This window comes from Epinephelus lanceolatus, chromosome 21 (assembly GCF_041903045.1).
Source record: "Epinephelus lanceolatus isolate andai-2023 chromosome 21, ASM4190304v1, whole genome shotgun sequence".
Taxonomy (NCBI): Eukaryota; Metazoa; Chordata; class Actinopteri; order Perciformes; family Serranidae; genus Epinephelus; species Epinephelus lanceolatus.
In genome coordinates, this window is record NC_135754.1 from 4,389,777 (window position 1) to 4,406,455 (window position 16,679).

A 16,679-nucleotide genomic window follows, 5' to 3' on the forward strand; every position below is an offset into this window, starting at 1 on the left:
GTCTGAGCTGTCCTAATGAGTCTTTTTCTCATCTCGAGGTTCTAATAAAATCAAACGTTTAATGTTATCATAAGCTTTAGTCTTGGCTCATGCAGATACTTAAATTCAACGATGTAAAAGTTGTCAACAACCAATAGCCAGGCTCTGTCCTGCATCAAACACAAGGCAGAAACTGGGTAGACAATAAACATGAAGGGACTCTGGGGTGTAGTGATGCAGTAGTCAGGGTTTTTTAAAACTTGCACCAACCCAGCCCATTATGAGAGACAATCTGTTAATCAATGACCCGCACCCAACACGCACACTGGAGCTGGAAGTTTCTGGTAATGAACATTGCTAAAAACAACCTACTTGTTGTTAGCTATATACACAGAAGTGCACATTGAATGGATTCAGTGTGGACAGAGTTATTAACTTTATTATTATAAAGTTATTAAAGGGATAGTGCACCCAAAATGAAAATTCAGCCATTATCTACTCACCCATATGCCGATGGAGGCTCAGGTGAAGTTTTAGAGTCCTCACATCACTTGCGGAGATCCAAGGGGAGATGGGGTGGCAACACAACTCCACCTAATGCAGGCTTACGGCACCCCAGATTCAAACGTCCAAAAACACATAATTGAAACCACAAAATATCTCCATACTGCTCGTCTGTAGTGATTCAAGTGTCCTGAAGCCCTGACATAAAAAGTTATTTGGGAAAACGTCATTTGAACTCTGTTTTTAGCCTCATTGTAGGCTGCAGCTCTAACTGCTTCTCTGTGTATCGCGCTCACATGTGCGCGCTTGCGCGAGACCATGAGACATGGGCACCCGTTCATGTGTGTTCACGTGCTTTCGCTGGTCTCGCGCGCAAGTGTGCACACGTGAGCTGAATTGTGTTTTTGTTTCACAGGGAGATCTTTGAAATGGACAACTACAGTCCCATCCCAGTGGAGACAGAGGAGGAGTATAAACTGGTAGTCAGCCGCTTTCCTTTCCACGATGCTGAGATAGAGAAGGTAACAAGTTCAACTACCTCCTACCCTTACCCTCTGTTACCTTCCACAACATTTAGAGTCATAGAACCATTAACATGGAAGCAAATGAATAAGACTTAAAATTACTAACCTGGGTGTTTTTTAGACAATAAATCCTTTAATACTGTTTTTTTTCTGTGTTTTTTGTGTTTGTGTGTGAGCAGCAGGACTTTCCAAAGAAGTTGCCAATGTCCCAGTCTGTTCCTCAAATCTACACACAGGTCAAAGAGTTCATTTACGCCAGCCTCAAGTTCTCTGAGTCACTACACCGGAGGTCGGTCCCACAGAACGATCACGATCCCCATCGACATATGGAATCTTCTCTGACTTTTTCTCTCTTTGTTGTGTAACTAGAATATCTGGACTAACTAGATGTAAACTTTGGTTGTATATCCAGTTCAACAGAGATTGACGACATGTTGCGAAAATCAACCAACCTGCTGCTGACAAGAACACTCAGCAGCTGTCTGCAAAACCTCATCAAGAAACCTCACATAGGATTGACTGAGGTAGGAACAATGCTGCCTTACTAGTCACACACACACACACACACACACACACACACACACACACACACACATCATCAAGACTCAGAATGTCGTCACTGAGTCTAATGCTGTAACCTCTTCTCTGTAGCTGGTGCAGATCATCATTAACACCACACACCTGGAGCAGGCCTGCAGGTATCTAGAGGAGTTTATAACAAACATTACCAATGTCTCCCCCGAAACAGTACACACCACAAGACTCTATGGCCTTTCCACATTCAAGGTAAATGTGAATTCTTCTTTGTGTCATTATGCTGTATTTGTATTTATTCTGCAGCTTGTTGGTAGAATAATGTCTTATTTCAATAGCACCCTTAAGGTCACACAAAATGGCCTTAAGGGTGCTGCACTTCACAGTATTTCCTTTGTCAAAATACTAAAAATAGACCTGCAGTATTGTCTGTTCTTATTGAAAGCACTGTGATGCCAATCATACTAGAGACAGAGTATATATACATATATATATATATATATATATATGTATATATACCCTATGAAATGGGGTGAGAGAGAGAGTGGGGGTTGACAAGCAAGCCGGAGTCGAACCTGCAACCACTGCAGCAAGGCATCGCCTCTGTACATGGGGCGCCGGCACTATCCACTTATGCTACAGATGCCCCACTAAGCAGTTCATTTTTCTAGAAGTTCTTTGGATGTATAAAACCGGGTTGTTGGCAGCCACTTGAGTATGGAGATCCTACATAATGTTAGCTCAGGTAGATTGTCTATTATTCAATTGTTCTGTTCATTTTACTAAAGCCATGAGCACCAAAGCATAATGAGGATGGGATTTAACTGCCTGGTAAACTAGAGACAACAAAAAGTATCTCTACTTCTGAAGCTGTCATAAAGTCAAATTATGTGTCCATTCCTCAATTACCCTCTAAGTTATTCATATTCCTTTATTCCTCAGATCAAAAGAATCAATAATAATATAATAAAATAATATAAAAATTAATCCAAGTTGTGAGTATTGTTTTAACAGGATAGAGTGTTGTTGTGTCGGTGTGCCAGGTTTTGTAATCCTAGGGTACTGTAAAACAAGTGTCATACAGTGCCTTGCAAAAGTATTCATACCCCTTGAACTTTTCCACATTTTGTCACGTTACAAGCACAAACTTGTATTGTATTGGGATTTTATGTGATAGACCAACACAAAGTAGAGCATAATTACCAAGTGGAAGGAAAGTGATACGAGGTATATGATATATATATATATATACAGTACAGGCCAAAAGTTTGGACACACCTTCTCATTCAATGCGTTTTCTTTATTTTCATGACTATTTACATTGTAGATTCTCACTGAAGGCATCAAAACTATGAATGAACACATGTGGAGTTATGTACTTAACAAAAAAAGGTGAAATAACTGAAAACATGTTTTATATTCTAGTTTCTTCAAAATAGCCACCCTTTGCTCTGATTACTGCTTTGCACACTCTTGGCATTCTCTCCATGAGCTTCAAGAGGTAGTCACCTGAAATGGTTTTCCAACAGTCTTGAAGGACTTCCCAGAGGTGTTTAGCACTTGTTGGCCCCTTTGCCTTCACTCTGCGGTCCAGCTCACCCCAAACCATCTGGATTGGGTTCAGGTCCGGTGACTGTGGAGGCCAGGTCATCTGCCGCAGCACTCCATCACTCTCCTTCTTGGTCAAATAGCCCTTACACAGCCTGGAGGTGTGTTTGGGGTCATTGTCCTGTTGAAAAATAAATGATGGTCCAACTAAACGCAAACCGGATGGGATGGCATGTCGCTGCAGGATGCTGTGGTAACCATGCTGGTTCAGTGTGCCTTCAATTTTGAATAAATCCCCAACAGTGTCACCAGCAAAACACCCCCACACCATCACACCTCCTCCTCCATGCTTCACAGTGGGAACCAGGCATGTGGAATCCATCCGTTCACCTTTTCTGCGTCTCACAAAGACACGGCGGTTGGAACCAAAGATCTCAAATTTGGACTCATCAGACCAAAGCACAGATTTCCACTGGTCTAATGTCCATTCCTTGTGTTTCTTGGCCCAAACAAATCTCTTCTGCTTGTTGCCTCTCCTTAGCAGTGGTTTCCTAGCAGCTATTTGACCATGAAGGCCTGATTGGCGCAGTCTCCTCTTAACAGTTGTTCTAGAGATGGGTCTGCTGCTAGAACTCTGTGTGGCATTCATCTGGTCTCTGATCTGAGCTGCTGTTAACTTGCGATTTCTGAGGCTGGTGACTCGGATGAACTTATCCTCAGAAGCAGAGGTGACTCTTGGTCTTCCTTTCCTGGGTCGGTCCTCATGTGTGCCAGTTTCGTTGTAGCGCTTGATGGTTTTTGCGACTCCACTTGGGGACACATTTAAAGTTTTTGCAATTTTCCGGACTGACTGACCTTCATTTCTTAAAGTAATGATGGCCACTCGTTTTTCTTTAGTTAGCTGATTGGTTCTTGCCATAATATGAATTTTAACAGTTGTCCAATAGGGCTGTCGGCTGTGTATTAACCTGACTTGTGCACAACACAACTGATGGTCCCAACCCCATTGATAAAGCAAGAAATTCCACTAATTAACCCTGATAAGGCACACCTGTGAAGTGGAAACCATTTCAGGTGACTACCTCTTGAAGCTCATCGAGAGAATGCCAAGAGTGTGCAAAGCAGTAATCAGAGCAAAGGGTGGCTATTTTGAAGAAACTAGAATATAAAACATGTTTTCAGTTATTTCACCTTTTTTTGTTAAGTACATAACTCCACGTGTTCATTCATAGTTATGATGCCTTCAGTGAGAATCTACAATGTAAATAGTCATGAAAATAAAGAAAACACATTGAATGTGAAGGTGTGTCCAAACTTTTGGCCTGTACTGTATATATATATATATATATATATATATATATATATATATGTAGATATAAAATCTACCAACTTTAGACAGTCTGATAAATGTCTTCAAGTGATGTCACTTGAGTTAGAAAAAAAAATCGGGAGGTGCAAAGTCAGAAAGAAGTGACATTACCAGGCCTCTGTAGCTCCTCATCTCTGCTGCAGGCTACATAGCACCCACACCTATCTCTGCCAGTCACATTATTTCAGCAGCAGGTACTCGTCTCGTCTGATGACCATTTCTTTTCATCAGCTTTTTCTAAAAAGATGTATTTATTTGCATTCAGATGCACATATCTGTTTATAGAGATTAGCCACAATGACTGGGTCACAGAAGAGGAAGTTTTGGCCTCTCTATCCACTTGCCACACCAGATGTTCCAAAATATTTTATATTGCCCCCAAGGCTTATCATCCTCAGACATCGGTCTGAGGATAATAATCTCAGAGCCAGTGGGTTCTGAGATTCGAACCATGGTCTGACACATTGCTAACGCTAACATAACAGCTAGTGTAACCGTTCTCAGGTTATTATTATATCAGGTTATATATTATTATTTTTTTCCTAAATGACTATATTTAGAACTTTATTTAGTCCATAGGTCTTGTCAAAGGGGCTTATAAAAGCTATTTTGCAGGATGCTCGTCATGCTGCAGAGGGAGAGATTTATACCAAACTCAACCAGAAGATTGATGAGTTTATCCAGCTAGCAGACTATGAATGGGGTATGGCTGAGTCGGACGGTCGTGCCTCTGGATACCTCATGGACCTTATCAACTTCCTACGGTCCACTTTCCAGGTCTTCACACACCTCCCGGTGAGTCTGATCCACCATCCACTAACCTGTGACCCACTGAGCCCTGCCACCTTTCTCTTGGAATAGTGGGACATTGTCTTGTTGGTTTTCAGATCCATTGTTATCTGCTTTCGGATGCTGTTTGTCAGTTTTGATCGTGTTTTTGTTAATGATAGGGATGTGATCACTCCTTTACTCCCTAAACTCCAACAGCTTTTTTGCCATGACACATCCCTATTAAAGTGTGTGTACTGTCTGGAAGTGACATGTTTTACATTTTGAATATAAAGTTGAACCGAGTATGTATTGCATTGGTGATCTGTCCATATGCATGGTAACTGTGCTGTTACTGACTCGTTGACTGCTTTTGCACATACTGGCATTATCTTCAACAACACATTTGGTGATATCAGTGTGTGAAGTAGTTGGTCAGTAAATGTGTTTTGGCCCTGACAGCTACAGCTTGTTCACTTCCACTCTCAGTGGGCCACTTGCCTGCTCTTCTCTCCAGCATCTCTTACCATGTCTTGAATGAGTTCGAGCTTTTGTTGATTTTGTAATTTCTTTCTCAAGAACATCTCCTATCTCCCCATCCCCACCCCTGCTGTAACTAATGAACAGCGCTGTGACTAATTTGTTTTACTGGCAGTTTTATTCCTTGATTAATTTGACTTGTCAAGCATGCAAGATATCTCTAGTTGAATTTACCTCCTCCTGTCCATTTATTGTTGCCACGTTTCTTTTCCTGTCCTTTTCCTCTTTCCCTTCCCCTCCTCCATTTTTGGTTGGTTTGGGGGTGTCTCTGCTCAGAATAACAACAATGACCATGCGTCGATGTCGGTGAGTATCCCTGCCTGGCTGTTACAACACTATGCTGCCGTTCTACAGGCAGTGGGAAATGAAAAGCATGCTTATATTTGACTGTGGAAGCCTTGTTGGTTTTTCTGGCACCTATTGTAACTTAATATTTATATTACAGACGTTACAGTGCCTTGCTAATTCTTTGTCTGGCTTACATGGGTGTAGGTTTGGTTTCAGAAAAAAGGGGGAGGCATGATTTCAGAACAAAAGGTGTCAACGTAGAAAAGTAGAATAGGTGTAGTTGCTATGAAATACTTTTTCAAAGTCGGGCACAATAGCAACTGCTATCATGAGTGACAAAAACCCTATTTTCACCAAACACCTTTGGTATAGTTCCTTTGAAACCATAAGTAATCCTTCAGACATGGTACCGAGACCCTAGGTCCAGTTTGTTTTTCCACCGCAAACAGTACCCTTAATGTGGCTGGGGTTGTTGTCAGTCACTGCTGCATCCAGCACTCGCTGTATTTTCTCTTTACCGGTGAAGTCTGTACCTTGTTTATCATCCACATAACAGGGTTTTGTGGACTTTCTCGATGGGATATTTAAAGCTAGCAAGTTTGTTCATTTAGTCCTTCTCAGGCAAGTGAAGGGGTTTGATGTTGCCTCTGCTCAAAGAAACGGCGCTCCGAGACACTTTTTATTCCCTCCAAATGAGGATTAGAATATATGCAGTTCACATAAATTTAAAAATTCATGTATATTTTTTAACGCTTAAAGATCCACTGGTTACTAAAAGTGTATGTCATCCAGGAGAGACAATAAAAACTAATGGAATGGTCAAAGTTGTCATACTGACATTTAAGGTGTGTTGATGGATTCATGTCGTCAACTCATAGTTACAAGTAAGCGTTCCACCTTAAAAGTTACTGGAAGTTGGCCGAGTGTATTAAGTTATTTTTTTTCTCAGACTACAGCTGCTGGGAGAGGCAGCAAAACATCCTTTCATTTTATAGTTATAATTTACTAATGTATGTAAAACTTGCCATGGTATGAACAGTGGTTACACAAACTTCAAAACCAGCCACAACTCAGCCCTGAGCAGTAGCTTCAAGACGTTGGTAGCAAGGAGAATATATTCACAATTTTTGTGAACAAGGTAAAACATCATGAACTGAGTCTTTCAATCTGAACACAAAAGAGAGAAGCCTCACATTCTTTGTAGATACTGAGAATGACAAGACTATCAGTCAACATTGCTACTGCACTGCTGGTATGGTCCTTCCTGGGATCAGTAAAGTACTCTATGTATTTATTACTGAATATACCATGCTGCTTACCCAACATTACTCTCTTTACTGTAGAAAGGTACGGTGGTTCTTCTTTTGGGTGGCACGTAGCCTTACAGAAATAATATAAACAAACTAATATTGGCCTTGATCTTTTCTGGCTTCTGGCAAAGATCGTGCTATAGGGTGGCAACAAAGTCCCTTCTGCACTTTATACACAATAACAATGGCAAAACATGGCAATAACAATCATTTACTGTCCCTGTTATATTGCAGCTGATCTAGTCCTCAACTGGAAAAGTAAGGAGCTTCTGGACCTCATTGTTTTCCTAATTTGCGGACATCTGCAGCCACTTCCTTTTTGAGTTAGTTGCTAACTGCTAACAGCTACTTTTTAAAATTCCCGTGGTGGGTCGCACACAAAACTCATTCTCAAAACGTCACACCTGTCCTTCCCACAGTCATCCTGTCGGCTGTCATGTTTAGACAGACATTGTTTCAGCATTGTTACTACCTCCTGTGGTGGATTAAAGGTGAGACAACTCTGTCCCCCATTCCGCAATCATACGCATATACAGCACGGTGAAGTGGCAAAATGGCACGATATTCCCGCCCTGAACAGGTAGTGTATAAGGGGCTAATAATTCCTGATAAAAAATATCTCAGCAACCAACCACCATCTGCCCTTTTTACAAATTACTTTAATCTTTCCAAAGAAATAAGGAGGAAGCAAGCCTGGTGGACATTGGTGATCTGCCATGAGGCTAACTCCTCTTGATGTAGCTAGCTAGTTAGCTAGCATTTTGCTAACATTAGCTAAGTTAAGATGTGACTATCTATATCTGATGTAATGTGTCAGTGAAGACTGAAAGTCCCCTAGCCACATCTCTTACCCATCTTCAAAATTTGTTTTTCTTTTGAACATAGATGAGCCTATCACATAGCATGTCGAAGTATAACAGCAGAGGAGAAAGTTGACCTGCTAAGTTCCAAGGTTGCTCAACTTTTATTGGAGCACAGAGCGAAAAGGAGCAGGACTTAGGAGGGGCTAATTGCTACTTAATCACCATTTTCTATTTGCCTCAGTTGGCCCAGTTCGTGCTTCTGTAGCCTTAGATTTCTTTTTTTTTCTTTACTGTTTATGAGGTATGAGCAGGGGTGAAAGTAGTTTTAAATTCTTGCCGGTACTATTACCAAAACCTTCTTTGCTTCCTATTGTTCACCTCTCCTTGCTTCATGCATTTTTAAAAAGCAAAGTCAAAAACCAAACAAATAAAAACATTTCTGTATTTTACTGTACCTGTATGGAGTAGAAAGAAATTAGATACACTTCACAACATGTAGAGTAAAATATTCGTTTTAATGTTTAGGGTGCTGGCATGCATGAAACCTTAATGAACACTTAAAACCATGCATGTCTTTTTTTTCTTTTTCTCTTTTTATTTTTTCCTCTTTACCTATTTTTCGTTGTAAAAAACATTGATCAACATCCGCAACTGAATAAATTATTTAAATATTTACTATTTAAAGCAACACAATGGAGTTTTTGAGCCCTCAAAATATATATCCAAGATCCTTGTGATGGTACATCAACTCACAATAGGTTGGATGACACCTCCGTCATTGCTTGAGAGTGTCTGTTTCGCTTGCACTGGTGCTATGCAGTTTTGGGGTTTGGGTAGGAACCCACACACAAAAAGGACTACAAAATTTGGCTGCTTTACAGCATACGTCATATCCTCCTCCTCTCTTTAGAATAGCGTAGCCAAACCAAGGTGAACAAAGTTAGACTTGGTTGTCATGGCTGTAGCAACAAAGAAAAGGAAGAAGGTTGTTGTCCGAGGAGACAAAGAAAAGAAAACGGGAGCGTGATAAAACAAGAGCTCGAAGAAGGATTAAGATTGGCCCGGCTTTGACACGCTGGCGAGAGCTGAAAGAGGAGGAGGGATGCCCAACCGATGGTGATTTGGCGCTGTTACTGCTGTTACCCTCTACTTAGGAGACTCGCTGACTGCAGGTCGGCTGCCTCAGGTACATTTTAAGATAAAGTGTTAGCCTACATATGGACAGCTTTCATTTTAGTTTGTCTTTAACAGTTTGCTGTTAGCACCGCGAGCGCAGTGTGCTTGTGTCGACTGTGATCATAAATCATAATAGCAGTGAATGAGAGACTGCGGACAAATGCACGCGCAGAAAGATTTTTGCAACAATTGTAATAGACAATACCGTTTTTCGTCTGTAGGGGGCCCCCATGAGGTAAAAAGCACAATCCTCCATTGTGTTTCTTTAAATCACACTGACAGCGTTTGAGCCAACCACAAGAATGTGTGGAATTTTATTGGTTTCATTTATTGTTTGTCCTGTCCTGGTGCAAACAGCGTTTTATTGACGTCCGTGGTCCAACGCACCCCAACCGCTGTGTTTCGGAAGTAGACGTGCATGCGCAGTCACATACTGCTGAGAGCGAAATCCCTGATCTTTAGCTCACACGCAGCTTGTTCAAGCTGTTCTCTGTGTTGTTGAATTAAATAAAATAACATGGAACGCATCTGCTTATTATGCTACTGATTTTAATTGGGATATTTTTTGATGAACTGAATGACATTTAACGGAGTGTTGCACGTCTCAAAGGCTGGGCTCATAGGAGATCCCCGGACTCTCTCCCAGGGGAGGGGCTGGGGGAGAGAGGGAGATGTCCAGGCAGCAAGGCTCCGTCCAGCATGGACCAAAACACAGCACGGACAGTTCAGAAGCAATTCGGAACAAGTTAAAAGCAATTAATAAACAGACAAAGTGGTGTTTAAAACTGCATGTATTGCTAGCAGATCTTCCTGGTCCTGTGTACCGCCACTGAATCTTTTAGTGGTACACAGTACCGGACCGTACCAGCTTACTTTCACCCCAGGGTATGAGATTGTATGTCACTGGGCCAAGGAATCTAACATAAGGGATTCTGGGTAATCTTGTCCCTCTGAGAAGAAGTGAGCTGCTTTGCTTTCATACAATGTCATGGGGCTATTATTTCTCTCTAAGTGAACAGAACACTGGTCAGAGTGAAAGCAAGATGTCAATAAATTACTTTGAGACAGCGTTCAGCCCTCATGGTTGTTCATACAGAGAAGCACGAGACACAAGGAAGCCAGTGAGACTTAAGACCATGGGCTTTTGACAAAAAAATGTCACCCTTACTTCCTGCATTTTAAAGCACCGTTTAAAATGAAAACATATTAGTGTGAATGTAGCCTTAAATGTCAAGCTGACCATTTTTCGAAAAGTTTAGTTTGTGGTGCCCAAAAACATTGACTCAGTGTGGATGCAAGGCCAAAACAGTTTTCACACTATATTTTTAGATTAAGCAGGCTTAGTGTGGAAGTACTTTGAGTGTGAGCAGGCACTCCCTTCTGTAGGCATGCATGGAATAAAGCCTTTCTCGACATCTGTGTGTGAATGGTCCCTAAGAGTCTACATGTCTATGCAGACTCAGCACTTAAGTTTTGTGATCAAACAAACCTAAAGTCAATAGGCTGAGATGTGATACCAGCTTAGAGTGAATGGACTACCCCTAATGCTGCCACACCATGTATCACTGCTGTCTGTCTGCCAGTCAGTTGTCAGCATGACGGATGAGAAAAGGGATGATGTGGAGCTCAAACAAAGGAGAGTCATAAATGACTGTTTTGGTTTTAGAAGCTAAACACTCACATTTCTTACATCAATCCTCTGTAGCCTTACTGTCATTCCAAGAACAATTTCACAAGGTGCCAACAGTGATTTTTGTTTTTCACTCACATATCTTTGATTACAGGAATCACTGATTGTCTCCTTAGTGTTGTTTTTAATAGGGGTGTTTCCTCACGGCACTCTTACTCAGACTGCTGGATGTGCATTATCCTTGACGTTGGGGTCACCACATCATCCCTGGGTTTGACAGTTTTTGCATGAGTATCCGTGAGAGTTGATTGTTTTGAGCTGCTGTTCCTGTTCGCCACAAACACTTACTGTAATTTATAGGTTCATTCAAAGTTACTGTTAGCGTTTCAAACACTTGATGGGAGGTAAAACTTAACTCAGTTCCACTTGTTTTGCTGTGGATAATAAGTCAAAACATACCTGCTCATAAAATGAGCAGAGTCAAGAGCACCACAAGTGGTGGAAACGCTCACAATTCATGTTTTCTTTTGAGTTGTAAACATGATGCTGTGGAGGTATGTGGAGTATTACAAAGGTCTGATTATTGATTGAGCTCATGTTGTGCCTGACCTGCATGTGTTGGGCTATTTGTGGTTTTTGTTGTATGTGTGATGTTTTGCAAAGAACACAGGTTGGGAAATTAAAAGCAATGTAAATGGTCTCATACCTTTCAGTGACAGATTGTATAACCCAATTATAATTTTGACTTCATGGTAGTGGCATGTTTCAGCACATATCCATTGTAAGGTCATTTTTTAAAAGTGATAACTGTCCAATACAGTTAAGAATCATTTTTTAAGGTGTAGATACTAGGAATGCACCAATTGTGAAATTCTGGGCTGATACTGATACCCATGTTTAAAACAATAATTTGGCCGATATCGATACTGCAATGCAGTCTCACACCCAACTTGTCAAATACCGACGTTTGAGGCACCCTTTACCGGCGGTATGAGATGAAGCAGGCAGCAGCATTTTTGAAGCTCCGAGCAACTGGCATAGTATAAAGAGGGAGAAAGTCTGCACAAGGCGGACAGGAGTGGAGGTGGAGGGGTCAAACAAATTCCAGACTTTCACCAGTTAGATTGCTGTTTGTGTCTCATGTGAAACTAAAAGTCAGCCAAGTTAACGTAGTGTGCTAGTATATGTGGCATACTGCACTAGTGAGGCATGTCATGTGACGTTACATAAAGTTTGTAACAATTGTACTTATTTTAAGCCAGACCATGATGTTTTTTTCTAAACCTAACTCTCTGCTTTTGTTGCCTAAAGCTAATAAAGTAAACCAAATGACAAGCAGAAACTGTACTTTTTCTTTTAAAACTGAAGTTTATTTTGAAAAGACACAATACATGTAACAAGCATAGATTTACACTCAGCCCCTAAGTGTCCAAAACTGACACAGGGTACCTAGAGCGCCATAGTTTGATGTGTAGGGTCATAGACCAAGCGTCTGTATTTTTGATGAGTTGTTGTTGTTGTTTTTGTTGTTATTTTTAATCCTTTTGTTAAAGGGAAACAAAGAAATCTTACTAAAAAAATCTTTAAATTAGCACAAATTCAATCATACAAATTTATGAAACAATGTTTAATATTACCTTTAACATGAAAAAACATCTTTTAAAAAACTGCCTCCAAAACCTTAAAAAAAAACCTTTACATATAAAAAGTATCATAATTCCCTCTCTCTAATATCTGTTTTATATTGCTCTGAAGCATCAGCAAATTTCTCCTTCAGACAACTGTATTTATTCAAGTGTATTGACAAAACTACATTTTAAAAGATTACATTTGAACATATCATGAAACCATTATAATTTACCTTCACCCAATACTCATTTTTACTGAATAGAGCTTGAACGCATCATAATGTAACTTAATGAAACCTTTGTCAGCAGTTAGTTACGGCGACTGGCTGCTAAAAGCTAACGTTAAGTAGTGCTTCTCCTGTAGATGTCAACACAGATTTGTTTTTCACAATGTAGCACTATTAGGAAAACAATAGGGTGCGTCCCCTGACACATCACTAGTGAGTTTACTGCATCCTATTGTCCCGAAGGCATCCCAGGAAGATCTCTGTTTGTCCCAAACACATTTTCTGTTGGCCCCAGGAAGATTGAATGCCATTAATCTGGAACCCTGCTTTTTAGCCTGCGCAAAATTGATGTAATACAACAGAAAAACATTGGCCACTGCCAGTGGTGAACATTATCTTATTTGCTGATAGGCCGATGGCAGTCAACAAGGCAAATATACTGATCTTCAGCTGATAAATCGGTGCATCTCTAGTAGATACCACTAGGGGCAATTTAAGCCACATAATTTGGGGTTTTTGGTTCCAAAACCGAAACAAGAGATAATAAATAAAATAAAAAATGTGAATTGAATTCCTCTTTTTTTTTTTCATCTTATTAGATGCGTCACCCCACTTTCACTCAATAACTGCACACGTGTGGTTCCTGCTTCCAGTATAAAGTCATAATGGCATTCATCAACAACTTTTTTTTTTTTTTTTACCACCAGACACTCACATGCTCTGTCTAAGTGCTTTTGTCTCTGTTGTATGTGCATTGTGTTGCTTCTGTGTTGGTAATTCATTGTCATTGTGATTGGTTGTTGCCATTGCAATTTGTATCGACATCACGCAGGATATCGATACAAGTCCCTGCTTTAAAAGCCCCACGCACCTTTCTGTCTGCACTGATGTATACATTATGATACATGGTGCAGAGAAGGTAGACTGTGTATGTAGTGAGTGTTGCTTGCCAGTCTTCAGTTTTGCGCTGCTCTTGCTGAGGCTGAAAGGTCTCTCAGCATGTTTGCAGCAGCGACTCACATTTTGTTTTGGTAGTGGTTTAAAACAGACTCGTCTTGTTGGCGATCAGCTGTTCACTTTGCCTGTGAATGCCACAGTCTCAGACGATCTTCTCCTGAAAGTCAAGCAGTCTTAAACCAAAAAGACATCCTCATTTTCTCTCCTTCTCATCCCCATCCTAATCCTTCCTATGCCTTTCCATCTTTCCCTCCTCTTTTGAATCCTCTGTCACCCTTCTTCTCCTCCCTCCACCCCCCTGTCCCTCTCTCTGCAGGGTAAAGTGGCTCAGACAGCGTGTATGTCAGCCTGCAAGCATCTGTCCACGTCACTGATGCAGATGCTGCTGGACACAGAACTCAAACAGATCAGTATGGGGGCTATCCAGCAATTCAACTTAGATGTCATTCAGTGTGAATGTAAGTATTAATAAATGTAATGTTCCTTTTTATCAATGTTATAATTAGGGCCCAAGCACCAAGCGGTGCAAGGACCCTATTGAAATGCAAGGAATTATTCTTCTTCCTCCAAATGAATTGGCTTTTTGTGGGGCTTAACATACTTTAAAACCCATGAAACTTTGAGTAAATATCAAGACTGCTGAAATATGTTATATTTTAAGTGTCTACTGCTCAGGTGCCAAAAATTGACACAGTAGCGCCCCCTACAAAATTTCAACAAAACAGCCCCTGAAGCTGCTTTCACCTACATGTACAAAACTTGGTAGGCACATGTAACATCCCAGGACGTACAAAAAAGCCTCTTGGACCCATACACTAAACCCAACAGGAAGTCCGCCATTTTGAATTTACTGTGCAATTTTGGTGCATTTTTTCCCTGCCATTTCCAGGGGTCGTACTTTAACAAACTAGTCCTAGAGATTTAATCTGATCGACTTCAAAAGTTGGTCTATCCCATCAGAAGACATTGAAGAAGCAAAGTTATGACAAGCTTGAATTTTCATCACTCGTGTGACCTTGGCAAGGCATTAAACTTAGGTGTTTCACCACAAAACAGGAAGTAGTTTATAACTCCAGCATACATGGTCCAGTCTTCCCCAGACTTCACAGGATTGATAACAGTCCCTCCCTGAACAATGTCAATACATGTCAATAATTAGTGATAGTTATAGCGCCCCCTACTGGTAACAGGAAATATCATGTTTTATACTTTAATGTACATCTACAGAGTTGACAAGCTCCACCTCAAACTTGGTCAAAAAAGCCATAAGGCCTTGATGATGCTTTATTGTGGAAACTGTGAGTTTTCATCAAACGGCATAGCAGGGCAGGGCGAAGATCGCTGTTTCGCCAAAACACATCAATTGGCATTAATTTAGGTGTACTTCATTCAATCTGCCTGAAACTTCACACGCTCCTGGACACGTGATATGACTTTCGTCAATGGGTGTGGCAAAATGGCTTGGCCATGCCTTTTGAAGAGCTGTTCCCGCGGCATGTTTCACCAACATGCACAAAAATTGGTACACATATGTATCATGCCCTGATGCACAAAAAAGCCCCTGTACCTTTTGCCTAAATCCAACAGGAAGTCGGCCATTTTAAATTCTGTGGTCAGTTTTGGCGTTTCCCATGTGTTGTATTCTAACAAACTTCTCCTACAGATTTAATGGGATTGGCTTCAAACTTGGTTTGTGTGAGCTTGACTACTTTGTGATCAAAAGTTATTACAAGATCTACCTAACGTTGAAGGGCATGCCCGCTGCAGAATGTTTAATTTTGATGTCTCGCCATGAAACAGGAAATTGCTATAATTTTGAAGTAAATGGTCGGATGTCCACCAAACGTCACATAATTCATATTAGTCCCATCCTGAACACATCTAAATGACCGTATTCCCTGATAATCATAGCGCCACCTAGTGGAAACAGAAAGTAGGTCTTATCAGACACTTATCTTTTGATTTACCTGAAATTGAAATGCTGTGGTCTACATTGATTTACAAAAATGTGACATATCATTAGTGTTTTCTCCAGCGCCCTCTAGTGGAAAGAGGAAATAGTACAAAATGTGAACTAGGCCATTCCAGTGCCCACACTTTATTAAGGATATGCCATCTCACTGCTGTGTGCAATGTCCAGCTTTGACAGAAATGAACTGCCGCGTCAGACGGCATCCTGCCAGCACCCCCGAGGTGCGCAGAGGTGCGAGAGCCTGTTCATCGCTGCTTGCAGCTTTAATTTAATGTTAAATCTATAGGGCTGCAAAGTCTTCATATAACCTTCAAAAAAATGTAAGCCTGCATTCAGTGTGATCACAGGGAGGAAAACTTGAAGAACCACCATACTATATAAAAAACGTTATGGTATATCAACAATAAATTCACATATTTTTTTATATTTATTTCATTTTCCAGCCAGAAGTCAAACATCTGCAAATAAGATGTCTTGTTGAAAGCCATGGGGTATTTTATAAGTAGTGTCTCAGCTGCAAGGAGGCATCAGGTCAATAGAAGAAGAATACAGAGAAATAAAAATCTATGCACTTTCATGAGGGTGGCAACCATTCCATTCTTCTACCACCGTGTTTTAAACCACTTCCCCTCTGGTTCCTTTCCCTCATTAAAAATGACTAGAGGTCGCAAGTTAGCGCATGGCAGTGTGAAAGCAGTTTAAGAAGCAGATCCAGAGCCACAGTTCATGACACTAGCTAACCTATGTGTGTTGTATTCTGTAAATAAATTTGATTGTTATGTGATAGTATTTTTGTTTCTTCTTAGTGTTTGCCAGTTCAGAGCCGGTCCCTGGATTTCAAGGAGACACACTCCAGCTGGCCTTCATTGACCTAAGACAGGTAAAGAAGCAGTTAAGAGGAAATTAACTAATGATGTACTTT

At 40.8% G+C, this 16,679-nt stretch overlaps 1 protein-coding gene across 4 annotated transcripts in view; it reads left to right on the forward strand.

Moving 5' to 3' along the window:
• Positions 1-16,679, forward strand: part of exoc6 (exocyst complex component 6) — an 80,698-nt gene that overhangs the window by 46,592 nt on the left and 17,427 nt on the right. For 2 of the 4 annotated variants that reach the window (XM_033611507.2, XM_033611512.2), the window contains exons 15-22: positions 899-1,004; positions 1,187-1,296; positions 1,420-1,531; positions 1,659-1,793; positions 5,074-5,253; positions 6,043-6,072; positions 14,102-14,243; positions 16,564-16,637. In XM_033611507.2, the coding sequence (XP_033467398.1) occupies positions 899-1,004; positions 1,187-1,296; positions 1,420-1,531; positions 1,659-1,793; positions 5,074-5,253; positions 6,043-6,072; positions 14,102-14,243; positions 16,564-16,637 (889 nt within the window). The remainder of the gene's footprint in view (positions 1-898; positions 1,005-1,186; positions 1,297-1,419; positions 1,532-1,658; positions 1,794-5,073; positions 5,254-6,042; positions 6,073-14,101; positions 14,244-16,563; positions 16,638-16,679) is intronic. The other 2 variants (XM_033611509.2, XM_033611511.2) reach the window with 1 other exon arrangement.